At 45.0% G+C, this 16103-nt stretch overlaps 1 protein-coding gene across 1 annotated transcript in view; it reads left to right on the top strand.

Annotated features, from left to right (window-relative positions):
• Positions 1–10112: 10112 nt before the first annotated feature.
• Positions 10113–16103, top strand: part of pou2f2a (POU class 2 homeobox 2a) — a gene marked incomplete at both ends in the record, with an annotated part of 82256 nt that continues 76265 nt past the window's right edge. The window contains one exon of the mRNA XM_079258877.1: positions 10113–10212. Coding sequence (XP_079115003.1) covers positions 10113–10212 — 100 coding nt within the window. The remainder of the gene's footprint in view (positions 10213–16103) is intronic.

Genomic DNA, 16103 nt, shown 5'->3' with positions numbered 1-16103 from the left:
TCCCCCCACCCGGAGGCGGAGGGAAACTACCCTTTCATCCACCGGGGTAAACCCCAACGTGCAGGCACCAAGCTGGGGGCTGATGAGAATGCCCACACCTGCTCGGCGCCTCTCACCATGAGCAACTCCAGAGTGGAAGAAAGTCCAGCCCCTCTCGAGGGTTCTGGTTCCAGAGCCCAAGCCATGCGTCGAGGTGAGTCCAACTATATCTAGTCGGAACCGCTCAACCTTGCGCACAAGCTCAGGCTCCTTCCCCACCAGAGAGGTGACGTTCCACGTCCCTAGAGCCAGCTTCTGCAGCCGGGGATCGGACCGCCAGGGTCCCCGCCCCTTGCTGCCGTCCAGCTCACATTGCACCCGACCCCTACGGTTCCTCCCGCAGATGGTGAGCCCACGGGAGGTGGGGCCCATGTAACCCTTTCGGGCTGAGCCCGACCAGGCCCCATGGGCGAAGGCCCGGCCACCAGACGCTCGTTCTCGTACCCCACCTCCAGGCCTGGCTCCAGAGGGCGGTGCCGGTAACCCGCGTCCGAGCAAGGGAACATTCATGCCCAGGTTGGTCGTCATCGTAGAGGTCGATGAGCCGTGCTTGGTCTGGTCCCTCCCCTAGACACCTGTTTGCCATGGGTGACCCTACCAGGGGCATAAAGCCCCCGACAACATAGCTGCTAGGATCTTCGGGACGCACAAACCCCTCCACCACGATAAGGTGACGGCTCAGGGAGGGGTTAATTAAACTTGTAATTTAATAACGCATCAAATATGGACAGACTGGAACCTACATGTTTAAAAAACTATCTAATTATGATTGTAGTTATTTTATTAGTTAATTTATTTAGGAAATATTGAAAATCTTACATACTCTACCTTTAAGAGACACGAGAAATTATTTTAATGTTTTTACCGGATGTGCTTTTATTACGACTAAAACTTTTAATAAAATGCAAATATTGCTAAAAGTTTTTATTTTCTCTAGAGGTGCTTTTCAGACGTTTCGATCCAGAAAAGTGTGATGGAATCGCGTTCCCTGACGTGACGTTTGAGGATGATGCCACCAGTTCATTTCAAGTAAAGCTAATTTTTTAGACAAGGCAAGTTTATTTGTATATCACCTTTCATGTACAAGACAATTCAAAGTGCTTTACATAAAACATAAAAGCATTGCTGGAAAAAAAAAGTTTTTCTATGAATTAAAAAAGGAAATGAGGCAGAATCACTTCAAAAAGCTGTGGCAAATTCTTCTCAGCAAGTAGAAAAAACGTTAAATTAACGCTACATGGCTACTTTGCATCAGCAGTTCTTGTAAAATCTCGTCCAGCTGATGAGATTTTCTGATCCGCTAAACAATGGAAATGCCTGCAGATAGCAATTTTTTTGTCAAAACTTACAAAATATCGCCTCTTTTTAGCAACAAAACTGTGACGGAAACGCAGCTACTGAGTTGGAAAAGAGGCAGAGAAATGTAGAAGATTTTATACAAGATTATTCAGTCCGAAGATTAACTGGTGACAGGTGAGGGTGTCAGCGCTGGGTATAAAACAGGCATCCACCAAAGCTCAACTGCTCCAAGCAGAAATGGGATGTATCTCACTGCTTTCTGCCAAACAACATCAAAGAATCATCAGTGAGTCTGAAAAGTTCTCTTTAATGACAGATTTGACAGAATTTCCGTCTTTTCCAGAGCAGATTTTTTAAGAAAAAGGTGGGGGGCAGGGATAGAAACCACTTTGGATGACTATGACCTTTGACTCCTCTGTCAGCGTTGCAGGAGAAATCCTCCTGACACGATAATAAATTCAGCTCCATGGACTCAGGAGGACCTTGGAGAACCATTTCAACCCAGTCCACCAGAGTTCTCTGGACCACCAGTCCATCAGATGGTCAGATGGGTCCACATTTAAACTGGTTTGGCATCGGTGTCCGTGGCATGGAGGACTTCAGGTGACGTATTTACCCAGCAGTTCTACGGCCGTTCCAGAAGGACAAAGTCAGACGTTGAAAACATCTGGAACATCTCGAATAACGGAACAACAGCCATCCTCAGACTGCTGAGCTGCTGGTTCCACACATTCATCTGAAATAACCCAAAACCAATCAGAAACTCCAGAAGATTCCAAACCGGCGAGAAGTCACATGACGTGGAAACTCCAGAAGATTCCAAACCGGCGAGAAGTCACATGACGTGGAAACTCCAGAAGATTCCAAACCGGCGAGAAGTCGCATGACGGGGAAACTCCAGAAGATTCCAAACCGGCGAGAAGTCGCATGACGTGGAAACTCCAGAAGATTCCAAACCGGCGAGAAGTCACATGACGTGGAAACTCCAGAAGATTCCAAACCGGCGAGAAGTCGCATGACGTGGAAACTCCAGAAGATTCCAAACCGGCGAGAAGTCGCATGACGTGGAAACTCCAGAAGATTCCAAACCGGCGAGAAGTCGCATGACGTGGAAACTCCAGAAGATTCCAAACCGACGAGAAGTCGCATGACGTGGAAACTCCAGAAGATTCCAAACCGGCGAGAAGTCGCATGACGTGGAAACTCCAGAAGATTCCAAACCGGCGAGAAGTCACATGACGTGGAAACTCCAGAAGATTCCAAACCGGCGAGAAGTCGCATGACGTGGAAACTCCAGAAGATTCCAAACCGGCGAGAAGTCACATGACGTGGAAACTCCAGAAGATTCCAAACCGGCGAGAAGTCACATGACGGGGAAACTCCAGAAGATTCCAAACCGGCGAGAAGTCACATGACGTGGAAACTCCAGAAGATTCCAAACCGGCGAGAAGTCACATGACGGGGAAACTCCAGAAGATTCCAAACCGGCGAGAAGTCGCATGACGGGGAAACTCCAGAAGATTCCAAACCGGCGAGAAGTCGCATGACGGGGAAACTCCAGAAGATTCCAAACCGGCGAGAAGTCGCATGACGGGGAAACTCCAGAAGATTCCAAACCGGCGAGAAGTCGCATGACGTGGAAACTCCAGAAGATTCCAAACCGGCGAGAAGTCACATGACGTGGAAACTCCAGAAGATTCCAAACCGGCGAGAAGTCGCATGACGTGGAAACTCCAGAAGATTCCAAACCGGCGAGAAGTCACATGACGTGGAAACTCCAGAAGATTCCAAACCGGCGAGAAGTCACATGACGGGGAAACTCCAGAAGATTCCAAACCGGCGAGAAGTCGCATGACGTGGAAACTCCAGAAGATTCCAAACCGGCGAGAAGTCACATGACGGGGAAACTCCAGAAGATTCCAAACCGGCGAGAAGTCACATGACGTGGAAACTCCAGAAGATTCCAAACCGGCGAGAAGTCGCATGACGTGGAAACTCCAGAAGATTCCAAACCGGCGAGAAGTCACATGACGTGGAAACTCCAGAAGATTCCAAACCGGCGAGAAGTCACATGACGGGGAAACTCCAGAAGATTCCAAACCGGCGAGAAGTCGCATGACGTGGAAACTCCAGAAGATTCCAAACCGGCGAGAAGTCACATGACGGGGAAACTCCAGAAGATTCCAAACCGGCGAGAAGTCACATGACGGGGAAACTCCAGACCATCCCGGCTGGTCCAGAGAGTTTTTACCGCTTCAAATGGGAGAGCTGCTATTTCAGCACCACAATACTTTCAGACGGATGCTGGTTAACACCTTTAACTTCTTATTTTTCTGAGCTATATCAGTCCACACACACACACACACACACACACACACACACACACACACACACACACACACACACACACACACTCTTTCCTCTTGATCGTATTCCATGGTGTCCAGGAGAGCTGGGTCTGATCCTCTCGGTGTTTAAGGCTCTCTTCTCCCCCCACCTCTGCAGTGATCTCTCTCTCTCACACACACACACACACACACACACACACACACACACACACACACACACACACTCCAAGCTGCATGTCATCGGCATTACCTCCAGCCTTGATGCTGCATTTGTGCTAAGCTAAGCTGTTTGGGCTCAGCAACCAGAGTGTGTGTGTTTGAGTTTGTCTGGTGTTTTCACACTTCGTTGCATGTTTGCATGTGTGTGAACTTGAAAAAGAATAAAAGAGGGGGGAAAAGTCGATATGCCCCCCCCCCCCCCCAGTTCCCTCCTCCTCCCACATCTTAAACCCATTACAACCAGTCCAGGATGAAACGGGATGCAGAACATGTGTGAAAAACCAACAGCAGCAAATACCTTCAAAGCAGGGAATAAAATTACTGCATGAAGTAAAAAGAGAATATACATGACGCCACCCCCCCCCCCCAAACCCGGTCAGATAAGAGTGCGCACGGCGAGGGAGCAAATGCGTATGCACAAACCGATTTTCACGCTCGCCGTTATTTCCAGCGAGGTCGAGGCGAGCGCACGAGCTGTAAGCAAGAGCATTGATCCGCCTCGATGATCGTATCGAGGCGGCGTATCGTGTTTTACTCTTTTGTTTGTCCTCGGCGGCCTGAAAGCGAATAATGGATACGTAGCGCAGGTATCGGCAGGGCCCAGGCGGCTTATTGACAAACTGTCACCATTGATTACTTAGTCAGGCTGCAGGAGGAAAATAAGAGAGATGTACAGAATAGGAGGAAGAAAGCAGAAAATAATGCGCTTTTATAATGGTCTGCTACACAATACAATACTCAGGCATGTGCAGGAGTGTGTGTTCAGGTGTGTGTGTGTGTGTTTTATAATAATCCAACAAGAGTGTAATCGCTTCTTTCCTCCAGAGTGTGTGATTATTTTACAGCTTTTATTAAGACTCATGTAGCAGCCTGGTAATGATTCTTTCCTTTTATTTGCTCTGTCTTGCTGACTGTGTGCTGTAGCGGAGGAGTATGTGCTGATATAATTGTAAGCTGGTATTGATTGGCCCCCCTTGTTATTGATGAGGGAGAATTTAATTCAACCAACTCGTTTGTCAACATGACACTGCCATTTAACAATGAACTCTCTCTCACACACATATTTATAGACACACACACACACACACACACACACACTCGCAGAAGACGGATAGAGACCAATAAGATCCATTCCCGCCGTTGTGGAGAGGGTGAGCTTTGTTTGATGTGTTTCTTTAGAAGCTTTTATTCTGCTAAACCAGCCTCCTGCAGAAGGTGGGACTTATGTGGATGTTGTGCTTTTATAACTGTTTAATTATGAGTCATAAACACTGAATTCCTTCCTGATAATGTGACAAATGCAGGTTTCTGTGCCTCGTTTGCACTGATGAGGTCTGGATTCAGAAACAACAGGTTTGCTCTGGAAGATGAAAGGAGTCTGCTGTGTGTGTGTGTGTGTGTGTGTGTGTGTGTGTATGTGTGTGTGTGTTGATCAGAAGTCCACACCGGCCCATAAGCCTGCGATGTCAGACAAAGTGACCGCCGCAGCAGGTTGCAGAGTACTTCTAAAAGGAAAGATATTACAGGAGGGAAAAAGACCATATTGCTATTGATGAGGCTCGCCAAGCGCCATATTCTTCACCTCTCCTTCAAATCCACACATTCCTCCTCCTTCCTCCCCCTCCTCCTCCTCCCCTCCCTGCGATGGACGCACAAAACACACTATATTCTGCAAGAAATAATTGCTTTTGTCTGGAAGGAGTTTGGATCGGGGCTCCTGTGTGCTTTGCCCTCTGCTGGAGAGGGGGGCTCTGGAGGGACAACCGGTCGCTTCTTTATTTGACCGCCTCCTCCTCCTCCTCCTCCTGCTCCTTTTCTTTTTGCTCCCCGTGTCTCTTGCTGGGCACGCGGATGTCATCTGTCAACGGGGAGTGGGCTTTTTTTTCCCTAATAGGAGGCCCTCCTTTGTGATGTGACGTGTGTCTATGCATAGGCGACATCAAAAGCTGCAGCTTGTAACGGAAATGCTCTGAATCAGACACACGCCTGAGATTAAGAACAAATACTGTACGAGTGCAAAGCAAATGGGCCGTAAACCGGACGAGCAGGAGAGCAGAAGTCAGGAAGAGTAGGAATGTGGCTGGAGTTTTACCCTCATGAGCCACACAGCAGCAGAGAAGAGACATTATTTTAATAAAAATCAGTATTATTAGCAAAGAAGCAGCTGTTTGTAGCAGCATCAGTTAAAGTTCAAGGACATTTCTTAAAAACTATCAGGATTTATATTTTAGTTTAAGATAAGTGTATATAAAGATATATTTATATATTTATATATATATATATATATATATATATATGTATATATATATATATATATATATATATATATATATATATATATATATATATATATATATATATATATATATATATATATATAAAATCATGTCAGATGAAGAAAAACAACAAAATGTTCAAGTAAAATAATAAAAGTATTTTGTGTAATTCTAAATGTGATCACAAAAACACGTCAAAGCATTTCTGCTGATTGAGAACTGCAGTTTAAAAACAGTCGACTGGCAGTCGGATGTGTTTCTGGATCAAGTCGCTGGTTGTTGAGAGAGGAAAAAAGTAAAGATCAATTCTCACATGTATACATATAATCTATAAGTCATGCTTTCAGTGTTTACAACGACAAACACGTACAGGATATCTTTAGCATTTAGAAGATGTGTATTAAAAAGACAAATCTATCACACTTTCTTGAGGCTTTTTTTTTTTTTTTTTTTTCCCCATTTAGATTTTTTTTCCAGCAACTTTATGAATCATATCCGAGTTGTCAGAGGTTAAAAACACTCATCAGCTGCTTCAGATCTGAGCTGGTAAACTATAAATGAAGCTTCCTAAATCATGATAATCAGGCTAATACAGTCTGATTACGTATAAAGAATATCCGCCCTCTAGTGGTCATAGAGCCAACTGCGCCTGAATGGATGGTTGTGATGTAAGAAGAATGTATTTCAGCTCAAACACTGATCTGTTTCTAACTCTGCTAAAGTAAAGTTTCAGCATTTAGCTGCTCCATCTCGATTCTGTGGCTTAATCAACTGAAACAAATGACAGGTGTAGTCGCATCATCCTTTACAGGATGGAATTATAAGTCATATTTAAGGTAACCTATGTAGAAATATGAGTGTTTTCATTTGAGAAATTGTTGCAATAAAATGGTAAATTAATTATAGATTTTAAAAATTTTAAATATTTTATTTCAATTCCTGAAGACCATTTTCTGTCTTCCACTTGTGGATGTCCACTGCAGTTGTTTATTTTAAAAATGTTTTTTTTAAAAATGTCCTTATTGTTGCAGATGACTTCTAATTAAAACTATAGTGACTTTGGAAGCGACTAAAAGTCCCAGACAGGCAGAGGTTCAGAAATATGCTTTATAACTTTATATTAGAGGAAAAATTCAATAAAATATACTGATAATAATGAATCCAAATCAAGGAAACTGGCTCATATTTGCATTCTCAGCAGTAAAAGTCTTAAGTATTATTACCCGTATCCATGTGACCCATAGTCCCTCTGATATAAACAAATAGGAAAATATCAATAAACCATTATGAAATACATTTTCCTTCAGCTCCTCAAAGAACCACAAGCAACAGTAAATCACTGCCAGCCTTTGGCAACAGCATCACTTCTCAATTTCACAACTTCAGCAGCGAATAAGACTCGCTAGTTGATCTTAAAAGATGAGGTTAAACCCAACAACATAACATTAGTCCCAACTTATTGGCTCCTTATTTCAGCCAACACGCATCATGACTGCAGCTGCTGGCGGAGGTGCACGCTCCTGCGTTACACTGGCTGTAATTAGGTCCGATGTGCATGCAGCAGCTCGTGCAGCAGCAGCAGCAGGAGAGTTTAGGAGCTGAACCTGCAGAGCTGTGAGGAGCAGGAATGTCAGCAAACTGCGTTGCAGCTGTAAAGTCAGACCAAGAGGCTTCTGATGATCCGTGTAGCAGGTGGTTTATGGGCTTTTCTTCCTCTCCCTGCATGCGCATTAGCATTGGGAAAGAGCCCGAGGCCTTTCTAACTATGAGGGCCATAATTGATCGATAACTTATTAACAGCTCAGTCTCTCCTCGGAGTGTATGCAGGAGGAGGGAGATGGAGAGGTGCGCGCGCTTTGGTCGATGTTCTCGTATTGACTGCGATATTTAGCGCATAGATTTTTCTATTTAAAAAAATCCATGTTGGTGATAATCTGGAGTGTGAGCGCGCGGCGGAGAGCATAGGAGAGCCGCTTTTCCTCGGACACGCACATGTGTACACCACGCACCTCTTAATGGGAAAAAAACATGCAATTTAAATTCAGCTCAGCTGACATTTTACGCACATTTTACGCATAAACGCACGTGGCCTTCCCGAGCCCCTAAAATAATGACTAATTTAACACCGGCGCGTGACTCTGCAGGCTTTGATTATCCAGCTCTGAGGAGAAGAAATACATTAGTTGAGTGCTGCAGGTGACCTTGTGTAGCCACGTAAATCTATGTGAGGAGAGATCCACCTGCTGAAATATGCATCACCCCCCCCCCCCCCTCCCTTTGAATCCATGTCGGCACATTGTGAAGAGGCTATCGATTTTTCAGAGGCCGGGGATGATGTGATTATTGGCTTCATTATAATGAAATAATCAGAAGATCAATTGGCTGAATCAGAGGCGGGCTTGTACAGGATGGAAGGAAATGTCTGACTGGAAACACAGAAACTTTAACATGTTCATAAAGATGTATTCTAATAGATTCGGACATAATTACGTAAAACAACACATGTGCTGTCTTTGTAGGTGTCACGTGAGGTCATGGAGAGCGCGCGCTAATGTTTATGTATGTAGAAATGTTAGTGTGCCAAAAATGAAGAGTTCCCCTGAGGATGGAGCTGCGGGCTCGCGCATATGGATGTGGATATTTCAGTGTGTGTTGGGGTGAGGGGGGATGCAGAAGAGAGGGGAGGGAAGATGGGGTAAAAGTAAAGGGGGGTGGGGTGATGTGGGTATCTCAGACTGTCTCGCGGCCACAGAGCTCCGACGTGCCAGAGTGCGTTCAGGCTGCGCGGTGTCGGACCGAAAACCGCCGGGATTCCCGAAATAAAGTAATCAGCGCGCGCACAGACACGCGGGATACACAGTGAGAAAGGACCGGGCAGGTGGACAGACACACACGCGCGCGCGCCGGCGGATGGAGGAGAAGACACCGCGGCGAAGCAGAACCGGGGTGCCGCTTTTCTGTGTCTCTCTGCCGCTCCACGCGGGGAGGAAACCGGAGGAACGGCTGATATGGATTCTCTCCTTTATTTTTCTATCGATTTAGCTTTAATTAGTGACCCCCGCTAGAGGCAGGGGAGCGCGAGCCGCGAGGGGAGGAGAGGGAGGAGCGACAGTCAGAGTGGGGGGGGGAGGGGGGGTGCCTGCGTAGCCTTACTTTATTATTTCATTAATTCCATCTTTTACCAAATTATGCTTTTTATTATTGACTCGCTTCGTGCGCGTGCTTGCTTCCACAGACCAGCCAGCTACAAACCAAATCTGTAGGAGAACCAAAAAAAAAAAAAAAAAAGGAAACTCCAGTTTTCCACGGACACTTTTCCTCCCTTTTCTCCTGGATTCACGGGTGGACAAGAGTTTGAGACTTTTGATGACAGTGCAGGAGGAGAGATCCATCTCATCCCCAAACGAACCAAAGCAGAACCGGACAGTCTCCGCGAGATCTGCACGCGCAGCTGCGTGGACACAATAAAGCAGCGAGTCTGGTCGTTTCCACGCGAGGAGTGGGTGCGATGATAGCGGACATCCTGCCAGCCTGCGTGGATAAACACTGAGCTTTATTCCTCTCCCAGCGCCAAACCGGCTCCGCTGCGCGCTCCGGACCAGCCGACAGCAGGGAGGCGCAGACACGGAACCGCCGCATCCACCTGCGCGCCGAACCGGCTCAAAGTCTTTCCTACAGAAAGAAAAAAAGGAGGAGATGTGAATCTGTTTGAGTTGGAGGTTTGATTCACCGAAGAAGAAGAAGAAACTTCAACTCTTTTTTTTTTTTTTTTCCCTTCATTCATCCCGGCATCCTCATCCTCTGCGCGGCTGCTCAGAAGCCTGGAAAGCAAAAGGCCGAAGAAGGACGGCAGGACGAGCAGCAGAGGAGAGGAAGCGAAGTGAGACTAAAATCCAACAAATCGCAACGACCAGCAGGTCGACAGAGGACCATGTTTGTCCCCCTGCCGGTCCCCTTCGTCTTTCAGAGAACAGCGTCCGACTTCAGCGCCTGGAGACTCAAGTCCTCGCTGGCTCCGCGGTCCAGCCCCGGTAAGCTGCCCCCCCCCCCCCCCCCCCCCCCCCCCCACCCCCCGCCTGCCTGCCTGCCGGCACACAGGACAGCATCAGCACTCACAACCTCATGTCTCCATTTCAGATTCTTACTTTCATACATTTAGTTAAAACCTTAAACATTTTTATTCATCACTAATTTTCCTGTTGGGAAGTTAAAATGCAAAAATCCGTTTATGAAAGTAAATATTTGACATAAAATTTCACAAAATAATTTTTAATCATTTAAAGCAAAAAGACAATTAGTTACTTCATTGTTTTTTTATTTAAAAAAAATCCTGTCAGACTGTTTTTTAATTTAAAATTTTTCTGTATGTCTGATATTTTTTTAATTAAAATTTTCTCGTTCTGCTTTTGCTTTATTTAAACTTAATAAAATTATTTTCACAATTGTTTTAAGTTTTAAACAAGAACAACTTAGTTCAAACATTCTTTTCACCTTTTAACTCCCCAAACATGGAATCTGAATAACGTAATACTCCTACCAGGACGACGTGCGTGCAGATTAATCCGACATGTGAAACCGGAACGTCGGATACGGGAATCCTCGGCTCATTAGCATCCATCACAGTCTCACACAGCCTCCACGTCTTGTCCTTTCATTCATAGCTATCTATCCATCTCGTCCTCCATCCCATCTGTCTCCTCTCCTATTGTCCTTCTTGCTCTGGTCTGAGGTGATATTCATGCTCATCTATTGATCAGGATGCATTGATCCCTGACTGGAGCCACGTTGGGGAAAACGGGATCATAGCTGAGGTGTTGAAGGAGGGAAAGTTTGGCAATTTGGAAAAAAAAAGGAAAGTGATTTAAATTAAAACTGCTGTGAAAAAGGAGCTAAAGGCACACAAATGTCTATTTTTTACATTTTTTTTACTTTTAAAAGAGTTGATTGGCTGATTAGATTTACAGTGTCAATCAATAGTTCCTATAATAACCTGCCTTTAATAGCTTATGATGACTGTAATATTGCTTCAGCGATGTTCGCTCTGACCTGCGATGACGACGCTTCACACAGTTTCTGCTTATTTAAAGTGAATGTGCGCACCTCATTCTGCTCCGTCATGGAGCATTTTTAGTGTTTTTACAGTCATGTTGGGAGTTTAAAGCTGCACCGTGTGTGTGTGTGTGTGTGTGTGTGTGTGTGTGTGTGTGTGTGTGTGTGTGTGTGTGTGTGGATCCACGCGGTGGTAATTTAGCCCATCAGCTAAAGTAGGTGTCAGGAGGAGAAAAACTGCAGGTTTTAATGAGACCTGCTTCTGGCGGCGTTGACAGACGACATGTAAGCACTAGCTGCTACTTTTGGGGGTGGGGTCCACTTCTCTGCTGCTTCTCTAAGAAATTAAAGTAAAAGAACTGTTGGGGGGGGGGGGGGGGGGGATGAATGGATGATGTGGTGCATAAATGAATAATGAATGAATGAATGAATGAGGTGGGGGGTTAAAGTATCAGGAAATTAACAGGTGACAGAATGGGATGAATGAAAGGGGCGATTCAGACAGAAGGGACAACTGAAGGGCTTAAAATGAAGGACGAAGGTGTTGGTCGTCTAAAGAACAAGACGAATGGACGTTGGATTCGTCTACGAGCAGATGAAGTCTGTTCCAGAAAAAACCAAAGAGTCGCAGTTCTTTTTATTTATCGGAGTGATAAGCAGCTGACACACATGAGAGAAATCAACTGGATCGTCCCTCCTCCTCTCTACTCTTTCCTTCCTCCGTTCGCAGCGTTTCTCCGGAGAAAATCCTCTGTTTCCTGTTCTCTCTCATTTCTTTGAAGTGTTCACTTGACAGAAAAATGCAAACTCTCCCGTCTTGGCTTTGGTCTGCCTGCGTCTCGCTCCCTGCAGACGGCCGGCTTGTTGCATCGGATTTGCCTTGTGCGCTTTGGCCGGGCCCCATAAGCCACTTTAGCTAAGTCTGTTACCCACAATTCTTTGCCTCTCTCTGATCTGAGTTGTGCATGCGTGCGTCTCTACAATGGCCTGCACCTGAGAGCGTGCACACATCTGTGTGTTTGTGTTGGAGCCAACACAAAATGGGGGTGTCAAAAGTCTGAGATGGGGTGAGTGAGGTTCAGAGGAGGAGGAGGAGGAGGGGGGGGGGGGGGGGGGGGGGGGTAATAAACAGCAGACGCTGCAGACCGCGGCTCGACTGGATCTGAAGCTTAAGGCTTTTTTTTTTCTTTCGTTTTTTTGGGTAAACGCTGCAGAGTTACAGCGACGGGCTGCACAAGCTGCTGGAAAAGTTGCTTCATTTAGTTTCTCTGTGTTTTAACAAGAAAAGCAGCGTGAGAGCGCAGACCTCGATCAGCAGCTCGTCTCCACACATCCAGGGATTCCCAGCCGATGTTCCAGTCCTACGTTCATCTATCAGATTCCAGATCTATCGATAATAAATCAACAGTGTCTCGGCTACATTGTGGTGTTTGTTGCATGTTTGTTCTCTTGCAGGGATAAAAAAGTTCCTGTTGTAGATGGTAGTATCCAGAACGTTGTTCCCGTTCTGGATGGTAGTATCCAGAACGTTGTTCCTGTTCTGGATGGTAGTATCCAGAACGTTGTTCCTGTTCTGGATGGTAGTATCCAGAATTTAGTTCCTGTTCTGGATGGTAGTATCCAGAACGTTGTTCCCGTTCTGGATGGTAGTATCCAGAACGTTGTTCCTGTTCTGGATGGTAGTATCCAGAACGTTGTTCCTGTTCTGGATGGTAGTATCCAGAATTTAGTTCCTGTTCTGGATGGTAGTATCCAGAACGTTGTTCCTGTTCTGGATGGTAGTATCCAGAATTTAGTTCCTGTTCTGGATGGTAGTATCCAGAACGTTGTTCCTGTTCTGGATGGTAGTATCCAGAATGTTGTTCCTGTTCTGGATGGTAGTATCCAGAATTTAGTTCCTGTTCTGGATGGTAGTATCCAGAATTTAGTTCCTGTTCTGGATGGTAGTATCCAGAACGTTGTTCCTGTTCTGGATGGTAGTATCCAGAACGTTGTTCCCGTTCTGGATGGTAGTATCCAGAATTTAGTTCCTGTTCTGGATGGTAGTATCCAGAATTTAGTTCCTGTTCTGGATGGTAGTATCCAGAACGTTGTTCCTGTTCTGGATGGTAGTATCCAGAATGTTGTTCCTGTTCTGGATGGTAGTATCAAAAATGTCATTCCGGATTTGGATGGTAGAATCCAGAATGTTCCTGTTCTGGATGGTAGAATCCAGAACGTTGTTCCTGTTCTGGATGGTAGTATCCAGAATTTAGTTCCTGTTCTGGATGGTAGTATCAAGAATGTCATTCCGGATTTGGATGGTAGAATCCAGAATGTTCCTGTTCTGGATGGTAGTATCCAGAATGTTGTTCCTGTTCTGGATGGTAGGATCCAGAACGTTGTTCCTGTTCTGGATGGTAGTATCCAGAACGTTGTTCCTGTTCTGGATGGTAGTATCCAGAACGTTGTTCCTGTTCTGGATGGTAGTATCCAGAACGTTGTTCCCGTTCTGGATGGTAGTATCCAGAATTTAGTTCCTGTTCTGGATGGTAGTATCCAGAATTTAGTTCCTGTTCTGGATGGTAGTATCCAGAACGTTGTTCCTGTTCTGGATGGTAGTATCCAGAACGTTGTTCCTGTTCTGGATGGTAGTATCCAGAATTTAGTTCCTGTTCTGGATGGTAGTATCCAGAACGTTGTTCCTGTTCTGGATGGTAGTATCCAGAATTTAGTTCCTCTTCTGGATGGTAGTATCAAGAATGTCATTCCGGATTTGGATGGTAGTATCCAGAATGTTCCTGTTCTGGATGGTAGTATCCAGAACGTTGTTCCTGTTCTGGATGGTAGTATCCAGAACGTTTCCAGGATCCACATCTATCTTTGACATCATGGCATCTCCTGGATTTTCTCACCATTTATTGTGGAGTTATTTGCAGATATACTGAAAATGGTCCGATCTCGCAATGAGGAAGAATCCTTCACAACATTCCTGATCCAGATGCGGATCCGGATCACTCACAACATTTAATGGGATCTAAGTTAGACCAAGACCCGTTTTCTCAGAAAAACATGAAAATCTGTTTCTGCATGAAGTTTTTAACGATCAACAAGCACCTGAACGCACCACCAACTCCTTGTTGGAGGTAAAGTTACTTTTTATATAAAAGCTGCGAAAGTTTCCTTCATATATCTGTGCCGAGATTTATTAAAACATGCAGACATGTGAATGCATCATATGAGCCAAAAGCAGCTTTAATCTTCTTCCATCTGAACCCTGCAGGACAAACCTTCCTCGTAGTCTTCAGGAATAGTTCTCCAGTCCGCCTAAAGGACTCTCCAAAGCTCTTCTTTGGATGTTTACGCCTTTTGTTCCGTTCTCTGTGCAGATGTTGCCACGTTGTCTAGGTAACGAGGTGCAGTTCTGCACAACAAGCCTACATTTTGTTTGAATGTAAACTTTTTGAAGCGGCACTGTCTCATTATTTGGGCAGAAAGGATGTTTGTGCTTCACAGCACTGTGCGGTGATGATGATTAGCAAGGAGGACTTAGGGCTCCTTTCTGGACCACAGCGGGTCGTATAGGATGCACATCAAGCAAGAAGTTAACCTTTAATGATTGCTGTGCTTTCAATCTGAGTTATGTGCTTCTCTGTTGGTGTTTTGTTTACATTCAGACGATGCTGTTGGGATGTTTGTTCTGATTGAGTGTTAAAGTCGGCGCCATGGCGATGGTGGGCGGTACAGAGGTAGCAAGTTGCTGACATTTCTTCATGTTATTTTATCTGAACGTGCAACGATGCGGCTTGAACATCTCCTTTAAAAGCTTCTTTTTTCATCTCCTCTGAAGAGCTTCAGCGGGAAGTTTCATGGAAAGTTTGCAGACTCTGACTGATTAATCCAAACGGCACTGATTTAGGTTCTTTATTTGAAATAAACTAAATAATCTGAGCAAGTCTGATTTAACCCTTTAGGCATTTTACTGGAAAATTTTCAGTTTATATGAAGACTTAAAAAGGCTGTAACTGATAGAGACAAAGCTTGTTGTAAACGATGGGAGTAAATTGATCCTTCCATTAAAACAGTTGTCTGACTTTCAGTCCAGTTCATCTTCAGCCTTTTCCCCCTTTATTCCAGGGGAGCCCAGTAGCTCTTTTAGATGCAATCCTCCTCTAACACACCCGGATGTCTTGTTACCTCTGCAGAGCTGAGATGGAGATGGGATCCATGGAAAAGTTGCAGGATGGGACCGGACCTCTTTATCCGAGCCTCACCATCACACTTCAGTACGTCTAACTTCCACCACAGAGAAGCGTGTCGCTGTGGTTTTAGGAGACTCTTTCTTTTATTTATTTATTTTTTTTAATACAATTTAAAATTTCCACTTTAATATTGAAAGCCAACCTTCATGATAGAAGCTCAAATAGTTTTAGCATTTAGCATGCAGAGGCATTTTAAATGTGACCAAATACGGGCTTCCACCTTCCATGGAGACAGGGTTTGAGTGGCAGAGAGGCGTTTCAGAGCAGTCAGAAACATTATTTTCTGTCTGTATGCACCTGATACAAGCAGAAACTTCTCGTACACGGGTGGAGAGTTCCTCTAAGAGCCACAAAGCAGAAGAAACTAAAGCATGTTTGGGTAAATCGGTGAACTGTGCTGCTGTCCACGGTGATGGAAGACAGAAAAATTGAGATTTATTAATAAATATAGAGACAAACTGACTCATTATTGGCATCTTTTTAATTTATTAGACTTAAAGAACCTTCTGGAAAGTAAAATGAGACATAACCTGGAGGGGGGGGGGTGGTTTCTCAGTGTTTTCCAGCTCCTTTTAGCTCCACTGTAAGTCAGACTCTTTCTAATGAGGTTTTACTTGCAGTAAATGGATCAC

This window comes from Telmatherina bonti (genome assembly GCF_933228915.1).
Source record: "Telmatherina bonti genome assembly, chromosome: 19".
Lineage (NCBI taxonomy): Eukaryota > Metazoa > Chordata > Actinopteri > Atheriniformes > Telmatherinidae > Telmatherina > Telmatherina bonti.
This window is presented reverse-complemented; position numbering and strand designations above follow the sequence as displayed.